The sequence below is a fragment of the Anarhichas minor genome, unplaced genomic scaffold, assembly GCF_050575085.1.
Source record: "Anarhichas minor isolate MPS153535 unplaced genomic scaffold, ASM5057508v1 ptg000040l, whole genome shotgun sequence".
Classification (NCBI taxonomy): Eukaryota; Metazoa; Chordata; class Actinopteri; order Perciformes; family Anarhichadidae; genus Anarhichas; species Anarhichas minor.
The window spans coordinates 16484591-16505226 of NW_027466486.1; the positions used below are offsets into that span (position 1 = coordinate 16484591).

General features: G+C 44.2%; 1 protein-coding gene across 1 annotated transcript in view; it reads right to left on the minus strand.

Annotated features, from left to right (window-relative positions):
• Positions 1–6310: 6310 nt before the first annotated feature.
• Positions 6311–20636, minus strand: part of alk (ALK receptor tyrosine kinase) — a 369109-nt gene continuing 354783 nt past the window's right edge. Inside the window, exons 20-29 of the mRNA XM_076107773.1 lie at positions 19977–20163; positions 19274–19364; positions 18980–19044; positions 18753–18882; positions 18406–18503; positions 14903–14995; positions 9298–9399; positions 8883–9017; positions 8023–8113; positions 6311–7483 (exon numbers count right to left, since the gene is read on the minus strand). Of these exons, the coding sequence (XP_075963888.1) occupies positions 6311–7483; positions 8023–8113; positions 8883–9017; positions 9298–9399; positions 14903–14995; positions 18406–18503; positions 18753–18882; positions 18980–19044; positions 19274–19364; positions 19977–20163 (2165 nt within the window). The remainder of the gene's footprint in view (positions 7484–8022; positions 8114–8882; positions 9018–9297; positions 9400–14902; positions 14996–18405; positions 18504–18752; positions 18883–18979; positions 19045–19273; positions 19365–19976; positions 20164–20636) is intronic.

Genomic DNA, 20636 nt, shown 5'->3' on the forward strand with positions numbered 1-20636 from the left:
GTGCTGTGTATGTCAACATCCATCAGCCAAAGTCTGTTGTTTAATGTTATTAAAATCTCATTCATTGCATATAGTTATGTCATCATCACAGTATTTTAATCTTCATATACACAACTCTGTAATCATACGACCGTCTTGACATGAACTCTGGCAAGTTGTCAGCATGGGAAGCCCTCCCGTCGCTACCGTCCGTCCCCGTCTGACGTGAACGCAGCGTATGACCGGTTTGATCACAGCAGCGGAGAGGAACTGCAGACCTCGCCCCTGAACACAACCAAGGTGCCTGCTGCTGAGGAGGGAGGGCGCTGCTGATCCCTTTGTGCTCGTGGAACAGTGGGTCAACGCTTATTCCTGCAGTGTCATTGTGTGACCCCTCCCAGGTGCTGAGCACTGAGTGCCAGCTGCTGTCATCTGTGAGGAGGTTTAGAGCAATTAGGTGGTTCTGAAAACGCTTTCATCCCCACAGTACTTCAATAAATATTTTAAACAGTTGCAGATCAAATATATCAAGATGGAAACAAACGAAGGGTTTTATTTTTGCTTATTTATAGATGATTGGCTGTTTTCCTGTGGCTGTGCTTCTCATAGATCTGTTTTAGCATCAGTGTATGTTTTTTTAATTTTTTTTATTTTATAACCAGCTGTGACAGCGTGGGGCTGGTATTGTTCTCATCTTCTGAGTCATCATGGCAAAATCTGATCCTGGAGACGAGTACTGGAGCAGGAACTGCCACAGAAGAGTACTTTACCAGGTGTCTGCAGACAGATTTTGTCACAGCAACAGCATCACAATGGTGCAAGATACAGTCAGGAAACTTCACAGGTGTGCAGCTGAGATCAAAATAAAGGCTGAGTTGGAAGAGGAGTGTGGTTGCTGCAAAAGTACCAAAAGGTAGGAAGGGGCCCGGCTGGTGTGGTCCACTAGATGGTCTCTAGTTATGTTCTTGGATGGTTGTTGTTTCCTGTAGCTTTACCCTGGTCTTTAATATACGTGGAATGACTAGATGGTCATGTTTGGTGACCTCCATTAACCTCATGTTGGAATTGAGGGTCAGCACCTCTAAGTCCGTCGTGGTCGTAGGGGAAAGTGATGGATTGCCCCATGCGGGTTATGAAGCAGCTGCTGCCAAAAGAGAAAATAAGCTCCAATAGCTAGCTTGAGCTCATGTTCATGAGTTATCAGTGAGATGAAGTTTGTTGAGTAGTGGTTTTATTATTTCTTAAGCATAGTGCTATTTAATTTAATGACTTGTATCTGTTAATGGAGACACTGAAAGCAGCTTGCTGTCTGAATATCATAACATTTTGCTGTTTGATTCCCAAACCCCGATATCTTTTATTGAAATGGTTTGTTTTCAGTAGTATTAAATGAGCTGAAGACACGAGCTGAAACAAAGCTCAGACAGTCTGCGTCAGTGTGTGGTAAGTGCTTAGTTGCACCATCAGCACTTTGTACTGCCGATCCCTGATGGGAGACAAATGATCTTAGTGAGACCATGTAGAAAGACTCCCGTCTGCTTTTTAACATGATGGAGAGCAGCACTGGCACAGTCGGCACCCAAGGAATACAGTTTGCTATCGCTAGCAAATCCACCCTGGCAGCTGCACAAGCCTCTGCATGTAGACATGTTTACAATACAGGGATAATCCTGCTGGGGTCTCATTCACCCCGTCAGGGCTTATGTGCAATAATGACCAGCTCACTGTACATAATCCTCCTTATTACACAACTACTTTACCAAAGTGAGCTGTACTGGTTTGACACAAAATATTGATTTAAAAATGATTTTATTATTAAAAGGCAGTTCAAAGCTTCTCCCGCTTATTAGCAAGATCCCAAACATGGCTGTCGTGGCTGTACCAGAATCTAAACAAACACTGCATGTTAAGATGCCTCTAATCCAGGGGCCGGATCGCTCTCTCCTACGGTGAGGAACATGGACTCCGGTGTGTGCTCCTCTTTCTCGTCCCCAGAATACTAATCTGTATGTTTAGGGCAGCTTGAGACTGTATTGCTGGAGAGCAGTAGCTCTCTACTTGCAGATTAGAATGGAAGCAGTTGCATTAAAGTCCACAAAACATAATTGCATGATCTCTAAATTTTGTTCTAACTTTTGGGGACACCCAGATGGTCAAGCTAGTTCCAGATGTCCTTGGACAATACTCCTGATTCTTGCAATATTTTTTAGATAGTAGTAAGCAAACAAAGTGACCGATTTGATGTGACTGTTAAAGTTCAAATGTGACTCTTAGTTATGAGACGGACACAGATTTGACAAGCATGTGCAATGATAAATTCTTACAGTGTGGGTCGGATCTTAGTTTATAGATATGGATTATAGAAAGAATAAATGAAGAGGCTAACTAAGGGTATTTCTACTGTCTGTAGTCTTCTGGATTCAAGGAATATCGTCTATTTGCCAGTTATTTTGATGGACGTTATACGTTCATCAAATGAAGTGGTGATGCGTGTGTAAGGAGTGAGAATACATAAAGTAAGGAACTGGATAAAAGCTATGTGCTGTGTGTCTCTCTGGAGAGTTGGTGTTCAGGACTCGTTGCATTTCGTTATTTAGTTTGGCTTCGCTGTGCAGTTTCTCACTGTTGCTTTAACAAGCTGTTGTAACGATATACAGTAAGCTACACTTGGGCTGTGTTAGAAATCGCATACTAAATACTCAATTAGCAGCTTCTGCATAGCAGCAGACTGTTCACTCTGAAGTGTGCTCAAACAATGGGGGCAAATCTCCAAACGGGCTCTGGGTAAGCTGACCACGTAGTCGGAATCTAAATGGATACTTTCTTGCCTGTAAACGTATAAAAACGTGACCAATGATAAGCTTTAGGATTCTCACGATTGACAGCCGGTCTCGAGGCACCCAGACGCAATGCATTGTGGGCCAGTCGAGTATGTACAGTAAGCTCACGTCTCACATTCAGAAATCCTTGCTAATGTAGTATGCATCAAGACCTTTCTCACGTTCCCGAAATCAATACTGTACAATGTGAACGCACTGAATACTCAATGTTACGTCCGACATGAATTGTCTGTCGGTATGCGACTATGAACACAGCCGGGGTAGTCCTCATGCGACACAAGCTCTGACACTCCCTATCAAACGTTGCTCTTCACAGTAGTGAGACAGGCGTTGGTATCATCCCCCATCTCTAGTCGGACTGAATGTCGGTGCTTATAAAGATGCCGGACATTTCACAGTTTGATTTTCTCATGTCTACAGAGACGTGCTCTCGTCTTGCCCCTTTCGCATCTCTCTTTTTCCTTTTCAAAGAAATCCGGGTTCTCCTTGAGCCACGGCACTGTGTTTGTATTAGTAAAATGAATTGATCACGACAGTTAATTTTATACATCTTCTCTCATCATGTTTGTTCTGTCTGCGGAGTTGGATACATGTCTTTTCTATTACAGATTGCTATTTCTTACCTTATTTCTGGTAGGGGAAGAGTCGAGGGCAGAAACACATGCTGTTAAAAAGGGAAACTTAGGCTATAATAAATCAAATCTGCAGTGCAGCACGGCGGGGTAGCTTCTCAAAAACCATTTAATCTGCCACACACGGCTAGCTAAAAGAAGACAGACATGCTGAGAGAATACATTTACAAACACCACTGTAACCCCAGGGGACAGGAAGGCATGCTGGGTAACCTGTGAGCTCCCTTATGTAAAGAGAGAAACACCAATGGTGTTGGTCATCTCTAAAATAAAAAGTGTAAAATCAGGACTACAATCATCCTGATTAGTCAAGTCACCGTTTCTCATTTGTAACATATTGTTTTTATTTTGGCACAAGGAGACGGTTAGTAATCGTGTGAGACTTCTCTTAAAGTGTTTGTCTGCTGAGCTTAAATAGAGACAGATGGATCTCGATGATGAACTGAGACTTGACTGATCTTAAACCACACTCCGCTAGTCTGCGAGGTCTACTATAACATTGGGTTCACGATGCCTCTAGTTTAAATTGGTGCACAGAAGAATCATTGTTTAAATGAGCCCTACCTCTCAAATCCATTAAAGCAGCTTTCACCAATACCACTTTGTGTCAACAACAGTTTGTGCTGCCAATAACCTTTAAAGCTACTGCCGTCACACTACAGGTCCCAAAGTAATACAGACGTGGCAAATAAAGATGTGATCTTGCATTTTACAGCCCTATTTCTGTTCTATTATGTTACAGTTTTAAGATGAACATGACTAATGTGTGCAGTTAAGGGATGTTATACTAGACGAGCCGCTCTGTCTGTTTGAGCGTTTTTTAAAAATGTAATCACCGAATTATAATGTCCTATTTCAATTAATCGAATTAACTTGGCCCCGATCCCAAAGAGTTCAGCAGACAGACGAATGCAAAGCGGTTATTATATAGTAATTTATTAATTTTGGCGAATGTCTTCTGAAGGGCAATTTACAGCTTTTACCAGAGCCATAGTACAATACTTTATAATTACAACATTTACAGGTGCAGTTCAGGTTGTCTTTTTACATCAAACAATGGAGATGAGCTGTGGAGGGGATGGACACAGAATGAATGCGTTTAACACACCGGCGACGAAGCAAAATCCTTTTTGCCAGTATTAACTCACTCATTGATTTGGCCCACAGGAATGCATTCCTCTTAATCAGTCACTGAGCATCACGGCAGCTCGTCGTCGCTTCACAGCAGAAACACCGACAGGATTGCCAAATACAGTCAAGCTAAAGCATTAAAAAAAAACCTGACACACGTCGCCATTCAACCTTAATATCAACACCGCCCACTCATGCCACTGTCTGAAAGATGAACGGTGTGTAACCGTCCATCATAGTGAAAAAAAGCAGACGTTAAACCCAGAGTGGTAACGCCGTGTGTGTGAAAACGAGCGGACTGAGACTCAAACTTCAATCACATGTGGAGGAAAAGCAGTTTGCGTTCAAACTTGTTACCCGGACTCATCTGTATTCCACAGCCATCCTATAATAGAACATGTAGAGTGCTTTGAGATGAAGGTTAAGATTGATTCAGCAATATCCACTATGTCTCTGTATCCAGACAAAAAGAGGAAAGAAACTGTTTTTTTTTTAAACAAGAAATGAATTAAAAGGTTACAGAAAAAGCCATAAGAAAAGAAAAAAGCCTCAACTTCACTGTCACAGTGCACTCTTTCAACAGAATGGAGCAGTGAACTCGATAGTACCAGGGACCGATTGCACATCTTCAGCAATAGTAACATGTGACTCGTGTTCGATCTGTTCTATTCTAACGTCAGAATACTCTCCCCAGCCTGCGTCAGTGCTCTATTTATCCAACTATTCCACTTTAATGGTCACCTTAAAGGACACAACTCATTTCCTGCATCAGTGTTGTGACAAAACCTTTGGGATAATTAGGGTTGATCATATTTTGGGGGGGATTGTTCAATCTCTCCCATTTCAATTTTTCTTTTTACCATAAACAAATTCATTCATCTTAAAAAAACAAACTAAAGTGAAACCCAGTTGATGTAAGATGAATTTGTTTGGATTTGAAGAAGCATGTTCATGAATAATTTACAGAGCTACTTCCAAATAATAAATAAACAAAAGAATAAATAAACAAGCAGGCAAGCAAACATCAACAAACACATTTTTCCCAGTATTTTTTTTGTATAAACGTCTCTGGCAATCCAGTGTAAAATCAGTGTGATACAAGTTAATCACCACACGGTTGTTTTCCAAAAGGATGTGTGTGAGGGCTCAGTGGTAGAACTGACACATGTGGCTGCACACAACTTCTCAGTTGCTACAGTCAAACTGGTCACCATAGTATGTGACTCAAGTTTGGCAAAATATAAGGATAGTCCAGAGACATCCTCAGCTGTCAATGAACACATGGCAAATGTCCTCGCCCCTGGTCACGAGCAGATGGAAAGTTGTCCTTGTGTCCTCCTGTGCCATAAACTCTCCATCGGATTCTCACTCTCGTGATCCCTCCAGCATTGAAAAAATACATTTTTTGAAACTCTTTAAACCAGCCTTTACTCTACATCTTTCCTCCAAAAGCTTTTTTTTATTTTTATTTTAACTTTTTTTTCTGATGTGCTTCAGCATCCATTGGGGATTGTTAACACACCTCCAGGGTTCTCGTGGGAAAAGCCTGATGGACTCATTCAGCTCTGTTTCAGTGAGAAATGGAGGAAGAAACCAAAATGGCTGGACGGTAGGGGTGGTGTAAAACCGTCTCTGTCCTGACGCAGTGTTTCCTCACGTGTCCCGAACACGCAGTCATCAAAGACGGGGCCTGAAAAAACTAAAAGACCAGCGGTACAGGCATTCGGGCTAAAGCACGGTGGCGTTGTGGCCCTCCATCCTGGGCAGCCTGGGGTCCTGTACGGTCCCCATGGTGACTAGCAGTGGACGGCTGTCCTCGGACATACCCGACCGACCCAGGGTCACTGAGGCGGGAATGGAGGCCCCCCTCTGGTGGGCTGCTGAGGAGGACATGGAGATGCCCTGCTGGGGTGGAGGAGGAGGGTTGGGGTTACCGTGAGCGGCCTCCAGGGGCATGCCCTGCTCTTGGTAGCCGTAGCCGATGTTCCCACAGGGGAACCGTCTCAGTCTGTAGAGGGGAACAGGGGGCAGGGCAGCGGAATCTAAAAGCAGAGGCGATTGGGCAGTGGGAGGTGGGGGTGGGGGTAACAGAGGTCTGCAAAGACCCTGCTGCTGCTGCTGATGGTGCAGCAGCTGGAGTTGGTGCTGCTGCTGGAGCTGATGCTGCTGCTGGAGCTGATGCTGATGCTGGAGCTGATGCTGCTGCTGGAACTGCTGCTGCTGCTGCTGCTGCTGCTGCTGCTGGAACTGCTTGTGCTGGTGCTGGAGACCCAGCGCCCCCGCCACCTCAGCCACAGTCCGGCCAACATGCTCCTGCCCCTCGCCAGGCACCCTGCCCCCGCTCCCGCCTGCTCCCCCTACCCCTCCCTGCCTCTGCTGCTGCTGCTGCTGCTGCTGTTGTCTCTGCTGCAGGAACCACGAGCCGTATGTTGGGTTCCAGAGACTGCTGCTCTTCCCGTTGTGGCCCTCCTTCTCTGTCGCGTGGCCCTGGGTGAACGCCAGGTTGATGTGTCCCCCCTCAGGGCTGGGCTCAGTGGCGACGTGAGATCCCTTGGCAGTGAGTGTAGAGTTGGCTGTGGAGGTGACTGTGTTGGTGGTGGTCATGGTGATGGAGGTCTGCGTGTGAGGCTGCTGGTGCTGGTGGAGGTACGGCTGGGACTGGGCCGACGTCTGTGCTGTGGCCTCGGATGCTGTGCTGGTCTCCACCATGTGCTCCCCACCTCTCCGGTTGTCCTCAGTAGGATAGGATGGGGGCGGCTGCAGAACCTCCCCATCAGGCACCTGGGCATTCATCTGCACGGTTGGAGCTGAGGGGTCATCAGGGCGCATGGGTACTCGCTCCTCCTCTTCGGGGACGGGTCCATACTCTATAGGCAAGGGCATGGTCACCACATCAGGGTCCTGAAATGGGGCAGACCATCAAGAGATCAGAGTTGTATTTTTCAGTGTTATCAGTCGTGTCATTCATGTTAGAAATTAAATCAAATCCACAATTTGAATATATATATAATAATCTAAAAAGAACAAAATAAATCTAGCATTAGCTGATAGCATGGCATTATTTTTCAGACATTTTTCCCAGTATTGTTTTGTATAAATGTCTGACAATCCAGTGTAATTTACCTCACGGTTTTTTTCCGCGGTAGAACAGACGCATGTGGCTTGTGGCTGTACACAACTTCTCAGTTGTAAATATACATATTTTTACCAATATAAAACTAAATTTAGTACTTTAAAGTTGAACTCTGGAGTGATACACAATTTGTTCATGCATAAATAAGTGATTACGCTTAATACAAACTTGTGTTATCTTTTAGAGACAACCAGTACAGGCATGGAGTTTTATTCATAGAAATCTAGCAATATTGCGCATTAGTTTCCTTCAAATAGCTCAGCCCTAGTTCAGTGTTTAAACTGTAGCAGACTCCTCCTTTAGTTACCTGTAAGCAGTAGTCAATTCTCTCCAGGATAGTTGAGAAGTTGGGCCTGTCTTCAGGCTGATGCTGCCAGCTCTGAGTCATTATACGGTACCTATAGACACACATGAATGGGTAGACAAACACAAGCTGAAAATACTTTATGAAAAAATGCCAGATTTATCTCTCTTGACAAAATATTCTTAATAATTGGCTCCCAACAGTTTGACTGATTGTGTTTAATAGGTGATGCAGAGAAGATGACAAACTGTGAGGATGATTCCAACTGTAGCTAACGCTTTCAGTACTCAGTGTCACCTGTTGTGAGGCTGATTCGCAACTTCAAATTGAACCACAGGGCCATGCCTATTTATTTCAAAGAGAGAAATACACAGGACGCTAAATGAGATGAGTAAGCTGCAAAGCCGTGGCCAACAGGTGTGAACAGTGTGCGTGTGCGTCTGCCCATATATGTTTTAAAATAGAGTTGGCATGCAAGGCAGTGAGTGAGAAATACAGCGATATATGGAAATGTTTTTTAAGCTCTCCATCAGCCTCCCACGACTTCTTCCAAATTGGGAGGCAGACATGAAAGAAAACTGTTAATGTGGTTTCCATATTGACAGCACTGAGAGCCATCGCCCAAAACATTTTCTTATGCCTTCTAGGTCACGACTCATTGATGTGTCAATATCAGCCAATCATCAGACACTTTCATCTTTGCCTTTGCGTTTCTTGCCCATCCTGTGTATGCGTCACGTGCAACTGAGCATCTTTTCTATGTTATGGAGAAGCTTACTTAGACCTCATGGGATCACATTTTTGCTTGTGGTCGTGCGGAGCATATGAATGCATTGGGCATCTGTGTGCAGCTATGCACTTACACCGGCCCAGGGCAGTTTTTCGGTGGGTCCATTCTTCCACCGTTGGTTACGAACTCCAACACTTCCTGGTTACTGCGACTTGGATATGGCATGTAGCCCAATGAGAAGATCTCCCACAGCAGAACCCCAAATGACCTGCAGATGATGAGAGAGGACAGATTAGTTACAGGGAGAGAGAGACGGGAGGGCGAGACTAAGGACGACCAGCCCATAAATTCAAAAACATCATCAGAGCCGAAGCTTTGAAGGATGAGTGCAGAGGACGAGAATGAGATAGAGACTAGACGAGGAATTTGGAAAAAATAAATAGCATATGGATCAGGGGTTAAAGGAGGCAGGTTGGGATGTCTGAGTGTGAAATCACAGTGAGGGTGAGCTCAGTTATCACTGAGGCCTGTTGAATAGGGATTCTCACCACGTGTCTGTTTTAGATGTGAAGATGCCCTCCATGAAGGCTTCTGGTGGCATCCATTTCACTGGCAGCATGGCGCGCCCACCCTTCCTGTAATAGCTTGCCCTGCAAACAGACACACATTTTCAATAGCACAATGCTTGATGACTATCCACGTGTCTCTTAGTGATGGCTATTTTTGTTTGCCCACTAATAATTAAAAAAGGGAAAAACTGTAAAATGAAAGCGGGCATCTGCACTTTGCAGCACCGTTACCATGGCAACACCACTGCCCTCAAAAGCAGAGGGTAAAAAAAATATATACAAATCTAACATGCAGCAATTAAATCAGGGATTATCAGTGGCTGTATCAGCACTCTGATTCAATCGCATTTCCAGCTTCCCAACGCGTTGGTGTGAGAGACCCTTTAAGAGCTGCTTATCTGTGCCGAGGGGGACGAGGGAGACTTTCCTCCAGTCCGAGCCATTTCCAACGGCGCCTTGAGCTCTGCGTTGTTAAAAGAAACAATCCGATGTGCGCTCTATCTGATCGTTGATGGTGATGGAGGTCACCTCGCAGCGCTCCTGGCACACAGCGAGGACAGACATGAGCCGGGCGCTGCTCGGCTCCCCATCCATCAATACAAATGGACGCACATCAAGCTTCGAGTTAAGCGGTGTCGGCTGTGTTTGGCTGGGAAAAGCCTCATTTGGCATCGCTTGCTGCTGCGGAGGAGGTAATCTCTTTGCCCCGAGTGATTTTGTCATAAAAGTGACACTTTTTTTCTCCCTAAACAGTTGCTTGCAAACATGGCAAGTGCTTCATAATAAATAGGACTATCTAATAGCCTATCGACATAGGTTTGTAACTGGAAGGTTGCCAGTTCAAATCCCTGGCCCTTTTGGGGAAGTAAAGAAGTAGCAGTAACAGTCTCTTTCTCGCCGCCTTCAAAAACTCAACCAGAAGCACCAGGACGCTGCACATGGCTGCACAGGAATAAGGACGGTAATCACAGTGGGCAGCTCCCAGGTGTGAATGCGCAGGATGAGCATTACGCTCAGTCGGCGTTCACTGGACGAATGAAAGCTAGAAACAAAGCAAAGAACTACAGAAAAGAAAAGAATGGCCAACACATCAGAGATTAGAGCAGCTTGGGTAAAATATAAGACAAGCAGCAGAAAAAACCCCAGATTTGTGTTTTTGGCAGCTTGAGCTCCTTAGATATGGCACCCACAGCCTTTGGGCTTGGGCTGCATGACCCATCACATTTTTTCATTAGTTTGCTTCTACTTTAGGAGGATTTTCAAGCTGTGCTCCAGCTCACCAGGGGCAAAATGTCTGGACTGCCGTTACAAAGCCAGAGCTATGCATGAAACCATAAATAACACACAACTAGAGCCAGGATGCTAAGACAGATGTAGCCGAGCCTCAGCTTATTAACCGAACCAGGTGAAGCAAGTCTTCCTCGTTCAAAATAACCTTAATTTAGTTTACTTGCTTAAGCCATCAATTAGGTTTGATATTTACTATGATGGAAATGAATGTTTAAAGGTTAAAAGGATAAGAAACAACTGCATTTCCCACAATAACCAGCCAGCGCTGATCTTTTGGTTCAACTCGTCGCTACAGCTGTGGCTTCAGGGGAGCAGCAGGTAGAGATTGTTAGAGATGATATGCTGTCAAGCTAGCTAAAAGGGAGGTATATATACATAGCAAAGTATTGGCATAAGAAGTTAGCCGTGAAGAAAATTACACATATTCAATGAAGCAGAGAAAACACTCACTAGTTGAGCTTGTTTGCTTGACAGATTAGCTGCGAACCACCGCAGGCCAGTCACTTAGAATGACACGATCAGTTCAGTGATAGAAACCAATTACCTCCTCCATGTTTACGCCTACTATGACGGGATTGAAACCTGCCACCATCGAGTGCCCCGAATACCAGTATTCCTCGAGTTTTCCCGTCTGTCCTCATTAAGAAATAGGGACGTGAAGCGGACTGAAGATGCGATTAGATCAAACAGCCGTGGCAGTGGGCTCTTAGTGGATCCTGCTTTCATTGCTGTGAAGAGGCTGATTTCAGTGATGATGAGTTTACAAAAACAGACCACAATCTCAAGTCAAACACAACTTTAAAGGGGACACATTATGCTCATTGTCAGGTTCATCTTTTTGGGTTTGTACTTTAGGTTTGTACTGGAACATGTTTACATGTTTTAATGTTAAACAACACATTGTCTGTCATACTGTCTGTCTGAATATACCTGTAGTAACCCTCCGTCTGAAACACTCTGTTTTAGCACCTGTCTCTTTAAGACCCCCTCCTGAAAAAACCCAGTCTGCTCTGATTGGCTTGCGAGAAAAATATGGTGCACCTTTGCAAAGGCATTTCTCAAGGTGCATTCCAAATGGCATACTTTATAAAAAATAAAAAACAAGCTGCCATTACAAAGCACATACTGTTGCATGTAGTATCATTTAATTGGGACATACTGCTTCCTTACAACATTACACATTGAACTTTGATAAACTGACTGGGTTTTCTTTTTTCAGTTTGCAGGTTGGTAACGACTCCAGATACCAAAACGCATGTGCACAAGCACTGAAAAAGTCAGTTTCTCATGATATGGGCCCCAAGGAAACCAGATGACATGAAACCTGTGCACATTGCTCTACAGTCCGTCATCTGATTAATTCTGATTAGAAAATGATGGAATTCTTTGAAAAGATTGACGGTGGTAAAATGTAGAGGATTAGACTGATAATCCCCCCCCCCCCATCAGTGGATCGGCCTCTTTTTTATTTATTTTTAGCATGAGGTCTCAGGATATATTTATTACTACTGCTAACAGCACCAACACAGACTGAAAGCCTACATACAGTCCCTATAATCTGTAGCACAAATAGAGGTGTTTTATATATGTGTGTGTGTGTGTGTGTGTGTGTGCTTTTTCTTGTGTGAGCAGAAGGGACGCTGGACGATAGAGATGCATTAGAGGCAGAAACTAATAGTAAGAGACAGAGCAGGCTTTGTTGAACGGAGAGTAAGATAGAAAACATGCACCTGCGAGGACACAATGTGGAGCCTAATATTTATGTCTGTTCATTGACTGGAATGTTGCTGTTCTACCTTTACTGTGTGCATGTGTGCGCACCAGGCCGGCCTTAATAAATGAAACCTAAAGTCATGCTTTGTTGTTAATAGCTCCTCTGAGGATATGGTCATTTGATGCAACTCTTTTCTCAAAGCCCAGTGCATTTCTCTTCATAGTGGCGGCTGTTTACCTCAGGATGATTACTCACCGGCAGCTTTTGTTTACCCAGCTTTTTATTTACAGCCGCATCACCGGTGTGCAAGCATGCGTGTGAGGCTTTATGAGGGAGTTTGTGCGCGAGAGAGGGAGTCCGTGGGATACCACGTGCAAGTCTGCCTGTGGCTCTGCTCCCAGAATATAAAAAGATGACATTTAGTCTGGTCCTGGTCCCTCACTGTGACGCCCGTCCCCCACGACGGCATCAAAACAACTCCCGTGTCCCACGTCACGTAGCAGGAGGGCCACATCATGAAAGAGCAAAAATAACACACACCGACGGCATCGCGCACCAAACAACCACCCCTCCCTATAGTAACGACGCCGCGGCTCCAGGCCGAGAGATGAAAAGAAAATCACATCCAGGCACCTGGAAAACTGACATCAGCAATTAAATCAAGCGCTCCTAATGCGGCTCCCCTGGGGTATTGCGCAACAGCCTTTTCCGGATGCTCGGAGAGTGACTTTGCTCTCGTGTGACTTTCCATCGGATGATTCGAAAGTGCTGCGTTGACACAGCTGGATGTTGTGACATATCTCCCCTGCTCTAATTTCTTACCAGATGAAAGGGTTTGGGAGATTTCCCTGCTGGATTTTGCATCCATTTAAAAGGTGTCACGTGACATTGTGGTAGCTACTGTATATTAAAAAGTTTGAGCTAAGAATAATGAGATGCCGTCGGGGCTTCAGGTGAGCTGGTGTAGATTAAAAGAAGGCACCGGGATGACATTGTGATGGAGAATAGAAACACCTTCACAGCTGTGATTCAGCATTTACCAGTTTAGAAGTCGTCATGAATTAGTTCCTTGCACTAACAGAGAGAACAGAGCTGCTACTTCACCGAGATAGTTCTTCTTTCTTATATATTGTATGTTATATGTCCAAGCAGTCTATATGCACTAATGTGTCACTGGACTGAGTTCTGTGGTGGGAAAAAAAACGATTCAATAGTACAGAGTGAGTCCTATAATACTGAATACTGAAACATTGAGGAAAGAAGTTTGTCTTTAAAGTATTTATTTATTGGCCAGAGAAGGCTTTCATCGTCATGCTGACTGCAGTGCAGTCTGCAGAGGATGAGCCAAGAGTTCAGTTCCTGACATGCTTATAAGCATCTCAGCACACAGGGGGGGGGGACATCAGGTATTTACATTATAACAACTGATCAGCAGTTTCAAGCTCCCCATTGACCCCTCCAGTCACCCCCTTCATCTTCTGAGCCTTGTCACACAAAGACATGTGTCTTCATTACTCTCGCCTATCTCTGAGAATCTTCACACCTCAACATTCTCTGGTTAAACTGCACCCCCATTGAGTCACTCCCTCTTATCAAAGCAACAGCCCAAGATACCCCATATGGTCCTGTTACCACTCTCCTAGGTAACAATCATATGTCACATATATAGTTTTGTGAGTGAGTAAGGCACATGAACTAAATCACTGTACTAGCACAGGGAACACTCTCTATCACAGTTCTCTCCCTGCTGTTTAGGGAAACAGGTGTGCTTTTGCTCTTGCATTTTGTGGTTGAAAAATGTCACACTCAAAACTGTTCGTCTCAGTTAAGGTGTGACTGTTGAGAAAAGAAAGTTGTTTTGTGCTAATGCAGGAATTGTGAGGGGAGCAAACAACTTGACTGTTACTGGAGACTTTATATCTCACACCAACGGTCATCATTTGTTCCTTGTGACCAATAAGGAGATCTCATCATAGCCGTAACCAAGCACACACACCTGACCTCACACAGACCACATCCGCTGCTGGCTGTTTTCAATAGAAACATACCAAGAGAGGGCAGTGAAAGCTCGCCATTAAGTTGCACTTTAACCATAAGATTTCCAGATTAGATAACACTTGTTGAATATTCCTATGAGTGTTTTTTGCACGCAGTGATTGATAGTTGTTGGTTAGGAGGGCTAGGATAGTTTTCTCTGTTGCGGCCAATTATTGTAACGGCAATGAAATCTTCCTATGTGCAGCGATGAGGCCCATTAGGTGGTGAGACATCACCTCAACACAATCAAGATAATAAATTCTGGGTATTTATTCAGTGTAAATGTTGAATACAACTAATTTGATTCTGATATTTACCTTTAAATGCTATGTTCGAATACAACTGCCATCGTTCAGCCCAGCCGTCCCTAGGACTGGCATCTAGTGCATGCTCACTAGATGTTCCTCCACATGTTTGTTTTTCAAAGATACATTTTCTTATTTCTCAGTTTGATGCGAGCTGCGTTGGCCCTAAACCCACTTTAGACCTTATTTAGACTCAGGTGATCTAGCCTGCTGTCTTACATCAGTCATTCAGTCGTACCTGTAAATGTCTCGAGCCATCCCAAAATCCCCAATCTTGGCGACGCGGCCCGGCCCTTTGCAGGTCAGGAGGCAATTCCGAGCTGCAATGTCCCTGAAAGATGAGCAGAAAAACAAACGCATACAGACTGTCAGGTCTACAGGTTCATACATAGCCGTAAAGTGTACCGTATATAATACTGAGCATTGACATTCACACAGCTCTGCTCATGCCTTGTCTCTTCACTAGCGTCATATATTCACATCTATAAGAGCTCCATGGATGAAACACCTACAGACGCTCCCCTGTTGCATCTGGAGTTCAGTGTAACTAAGTTGCCCTGGGCAAGCTGCTAAAGTGTATCGTTTCCTACGGTGCCTTTATAGCTCTGCCCACATGGCGCATCAAGGGACAAGATTGAAATGTTCCACAGTAATGGCAGACAGAGTGGGTTAGAAGAGAACATTCATAACTTTCATATTTGCACTGTACTGGTTTGGTTAGTGTTTGAGAAATTGCAGTAGTTCACACAGCAATCTCCTCTCCGAGCCCACACGCTCTATTCTGCTCCCCAGGCGTCTAACTTTCTCAACATCCTAAGAAGTGACGTCGTGAGCACACTGCTCATCATCACACTAGAGACAAGTGCACACGAGGGACAATAAATACCCAGAATTCAACATCAAAATAACATCATGTGACACTGTGCTCAAACTGGATCATGAGGCAGGGCAGGGCTGGAAATGAGAAACTAGCAGTGAAACGAGCCGAGTGTGTAAACAGCAACACATTGTGTGATGTTTGGCTGGATGTGAAATGACACAATGAGGATAAAGTAATAGTTCAGACTGATTTAAACTGAGGGCCTTTTAACACGGGGACTACACTATGCATGGCTGCCCCACTTCTATGTGCCAGAAGTGTTTGCAACTATTCCACTTATAATATTATAGCACTACTTCAAGCTTGATATGAAGTTATTTAGTATGAAATAAAAGAACAACATTGTGTGTAGGGCTTCCATTTGCTACCCCGCCCAATTTAGACTGAAGCAGTTAAACGAGTGTCAGTAGCTACAGAGAATTTACTACATTGTGGTATCACATAACATTTGTTATTGAAGGAAAAGTAGTGTATGAATCAGTCCATGGAATAATATATATTATAGCATAAAATCAGCAGGCGTGTACACAAAAACAAGTTCCTTTCTCATGAGGTGCTGGAGCTAAATCCAAGCAGTCCTTGTTTAGTGGCTTGGAAGAATTCATGCAAATGATTTGCTTTTGCTTGTAGGCAAGTACGAGCCTTGAAATGCAGCAGGAGCGATCACAGACTGCTGGCTGAGGGCTTTAGGGAAGGACACAGTGCTATTGTACATGCAGCCCAGTGATGTGAGAGCAGGCTGTTATTAAAACAATATTATCTGGCTCACAGACCTTATTTACAGCAAATTTTAACTGCAGTTTAAAGACCCATTTCATTGCAGCACTTTAAGGAACAATCTCTATAACCAGTCTATTTTAACATCCCAGGTTGCATGAAACTACCCGGCTCTCCTGGGCACAGGTGACATCGTATTAACAGCAAAGAAGTCCTTGTAGGGAGGAGCTCTGTGTGAAATGAAAAGTCAATGTTGACTCGAGGACGCAAGTTAACTTCCTTTAACCCAAACCACCATCTTTTCTCTAACCTAAGCAAGTCATTTTGTTGCCTAAACCAAATCAGGTAATACAAGGTTACAAGTTACAAGGTTCATTTGTTGTCATACAAAATGCGTTTTGTTGTCACATTTTGCTACGTAAGAAATATAAACACAAACAAAACCTATATCATGTGGTGGAGGGTGGAGGATGAATTTATCAGTGTGACAGCTGGAGGGAAGATGCTGCTCTGTAGTCCGGTGGTACTGCAGCTGATTCTTCTCTACATCTCGCCAGACGGCAGCATGGTGAACGGGGGTAGGTATTGTCTTTTATAAGGAATATTAAAACAATATAATATCACACCAACATCACTGATTCTCAATAGATGGGTGCTAATGATGTAGAGCCCCTATTGTCTTGGGCAATGCACATCCCTTGACAGTTTGTAAGGTTTGTAGTCAAGATGCTTTCTATTGCTCCTCTGTAGAAGTTAACAAAAACTTGGCACAGAGTTCTCTTCGTGTCAGGGGAAGCAGTCATGGGTGTACTGCGACTGTACAGGAGGGGGCTGAGCACACTTGGCTCTGTATGCAAACTGGTGAGGGTCCAGGCTGGCTGGGATGTTGTTTATGATGTGCTGGAGAACCAGTTTCTCAGAGATGGGGTGAGTGCCAACGGGCGGTAGACATTTAGACCGGACACAGCAGACGTTTTAGGTACAGGAACAATGTTGGCTGTCTGAGGCAGGTGGGAACACCCTCTTGTCACAGTACTATGTTGAACATGTCAGTGATGCTATTAGGCCCAGCAGTAGCTGGTCTTCAGGAGGCGGGGCAGCTGCCTCTTTATTGAGGAGGTCAAAGTGCTAAAGGGGGACCAGTGTGTTGAAAAGTGATGCCAAGGTCCGGACCAAGCTGCCGTATTAAACAAGTTGGGAGTGAGAGCGTGTTGGATAGAAACAGACAAAAGCCAGAGTAAGTTATTCTCAGACAGCATTAAAGCTGTTGGAACACACCACAGTTCACATCACCCGACCCTGTAATCCCTGAGAAAAGGCTGCCTTTTCTGAGGAGCGGCTACTCCTCCGCCCTACCTCGTTCACCTGCCCTTTACTCGACCCCGGGTAAACACACCTCCATAAAAATAGAAATTAGCCTCAAGGACAGTGTTAGGATGAATTTTAATACAGGTTTGAAGGCAGAAAAACGGCCTGTATAGAAGCTCACAAGCCTCCGAAGAAGAGTCGGCCATTAGACGGATTGATGGGGCTTTGCTGTGCCACGTTAGGGCAAACACGCTTTAATAGGCCTCGTTTGTCATTGGCCAATTCCTAGGAAGTCAAAAAGAGACATGAAGGAAGAGGGATGCACTTTAATTGTCTTGATGTGATTGTGGGAGCAACTTTGACCTTTTTGACATGTACTTGACTTTCCGCACTAGACATCCATGAAGGAGACAGATTCAAGAGAAGGATTTATTTCAATTCTTTCTCCTCGGGTTCACCAAAAGCTGTGAATATGGATATAGAAGGAGACTTGTGCCTTGGATACGGACCGTAAAAAGGCAAGCCGGCTACCCCATCTGGCTGCTCTGCTAAACTCATCACTTGTCCTTTCTGCTATCATACGAAAGGCAAAAGGCATGCAGAGTCCATATGTTACGCCTGGACGGATGCAGTCAACTCTTAATTCTGAGTAGAAGTCAGCAAATGAATCTGGACTGTGTTTGTTGTCCTTTGCATTCCATATGTATATGCATAATCATGTGTGTTGTATTTTCTCTCTGTAATCTGTTTAGGTAGGAGGAATACAACCATGTGCTGTGTTTTACTGGTGGTTTGGCACAGTCATGTGCAGAATGTGAGGTCGTCTGGTGAAGTACCTGTGTATAAATTGGTTCTCCTCCAGATACTGGCAGCCCTTTGCGATGTCTCTGGCCACACTGAGGAGGTCCACCATGGTCAGGCTGGACGGGTGCTCCTGATCACATAAGAAATAGAGAAATACCCAGAATCCAATGTTAGTGATTATATCTGAGGCAGATTTAGAAATAAATCAGAGGTAGTACACATTGTGGTTGTAAAATTACGAGTTTGAAAATCTGATTGATCTAACTTGGATCATAGTGGCTTCAATTCTGGGCTTCAATGACGAGAACAGTCGTAGCTTAAGGTGGTTCAAATAATAGATAATGCACTTTTCAATGATATGCAGTTGGGCGTGTCTCACCAGCCGGGGTCTGGTCTCCCTCAGGAAAGACTTGAGGTCTCCTCCGGTCATCAGCTCCAACAGGATGAACCTTGGCATGGCCTGCAGACTGACTCCTATACAGCGCACAATGTTCTGGTGGCTGAACTTACTGCAGGGACATAAACGCAGCAGAGAGAGTGCATCAGAAATGGCTTTGTTGGCAGCGTTGGAGAGACAGAATTCTGTTAGTTGTCTAAGTGGCTTACCTGATAATTAGAGCCTCCATGAGGAAGTCCAATTCGTCTTGCTCAGAGCAAACCTCAGGAAGGGTCTATTGTGAATACAAAAACAAATAGGATTCTCAGTGCAATGAATGGCTAGAAGTTCTATATACAGCCTCCATCTCTGCTTACGTCCATCTCACAATCCATTGAACAAAACCCAGAGGTACTTCAACTCCTTTGCTTCCTATCCTAAGTAAAGTTATTCTTAGTACAATGTGGACTAAAAATTTGTTTACAAGTCCCCATGAAAAAAAGTCTTGATCCAAAGGTCCTCACCTTGACTGCCATTTGCAGTGGGCTCGGTTCACCTGGTATCCCCACTGCCAGCCCTTCATAGACTTCACCGAAAGCACCATGACCCAGGCCCCTGGAGACACACACACACATTTATTTTGTATTATTTCATTCTCATTGAATTGACATTGAGCTGAAGACATTGGCAGCAGCCAGCAGCATGACCACATGTGCAGTACTAGGTAAAGAAATCAACAGCTCAGCAGCCATGCTCGTCCGTTTTCTAAATTTGCGATTCACCAGGTGATGAGGCGATGGTGAACTTTGACACCAAATTATAGTTTGGATTTCAACCTTTGCAGCCATTTAACTTGATTCATGGCGTGAATAAATCTAGGTGCAAGAAAAATAATTAATTACAAAGATTAAGAACCAGAATGATAAACAGGTGAACTATAATCACATGATAAAAAGAGCCCTGCTGAATGACTGCAGTAGACCCATACTTTAGAAGACTTTAATATTTCAGGCTTTATTGAAACTGCTACTTCTCACATCATGCTGTGTTTATGAGTCCACCCTATTGAAATAGTTGGTGCGACTGGATTTTCATTACAATTGCAGTGAACAGCTTCATCTGCCCTGTTCGTTCACATCCTGCTCGAGTCAGAGTGTATTTAACTGGTACTGAACTGGTTCACGCGGTCTTTCTGTAGCGATGAGATCATAGTGTCGGCTCTTGTACCTGGTGAGGGAGATGTTGCGCCGCGGTACTTCCTTCAGGTCGTTGACCGACGCCGTCTTGCCGGCGAAGCAGTAGTTGGGGTTGTAGTCGGTCATGATGGTGGACGCACGCAGCTTACTGAGCTTGCAGTCTGGACTCTGCAGCTCCAGCTGAATAGACTGCAGCTCTGTGTGTTTACGTCTGTACACTGGTGGGATAACAAAGGAAAAGACTTTAACTCCACTACTGAGATATCTGCAATTTAAAAAAAGAAAATGCAAACAAAGCCTTGAACACATCTTCTTGTAGAAAATGATTGCTGGCAGCCAAAGCACACAAAGCTTCTCTATTATTATTCCTCTTAAGACCTTTTGCTTGTACAATAGCATTTTGTTATGAATTACAATTCCTTTGTGTCTGTGAAATATTGATTCCTCTCCATCTGATGACAGATTTGTCTTTCTAAATGATTCACATACATAATGTTCCCGAATTAGACCCTCAGTGTTTGAAAAGGTCTTGTAGATTTGTACCATCACATGTGTATGGCAGCAGTATGTATAAAACCAAGACAGGTTGCACCTCCTCCTTTCAACAAATGCACCTTTAACGTAGAGCAGCCCATTGTATGAAGACGTTTTTCTTCTCTCACGCACACACACGCACACACACACACACACA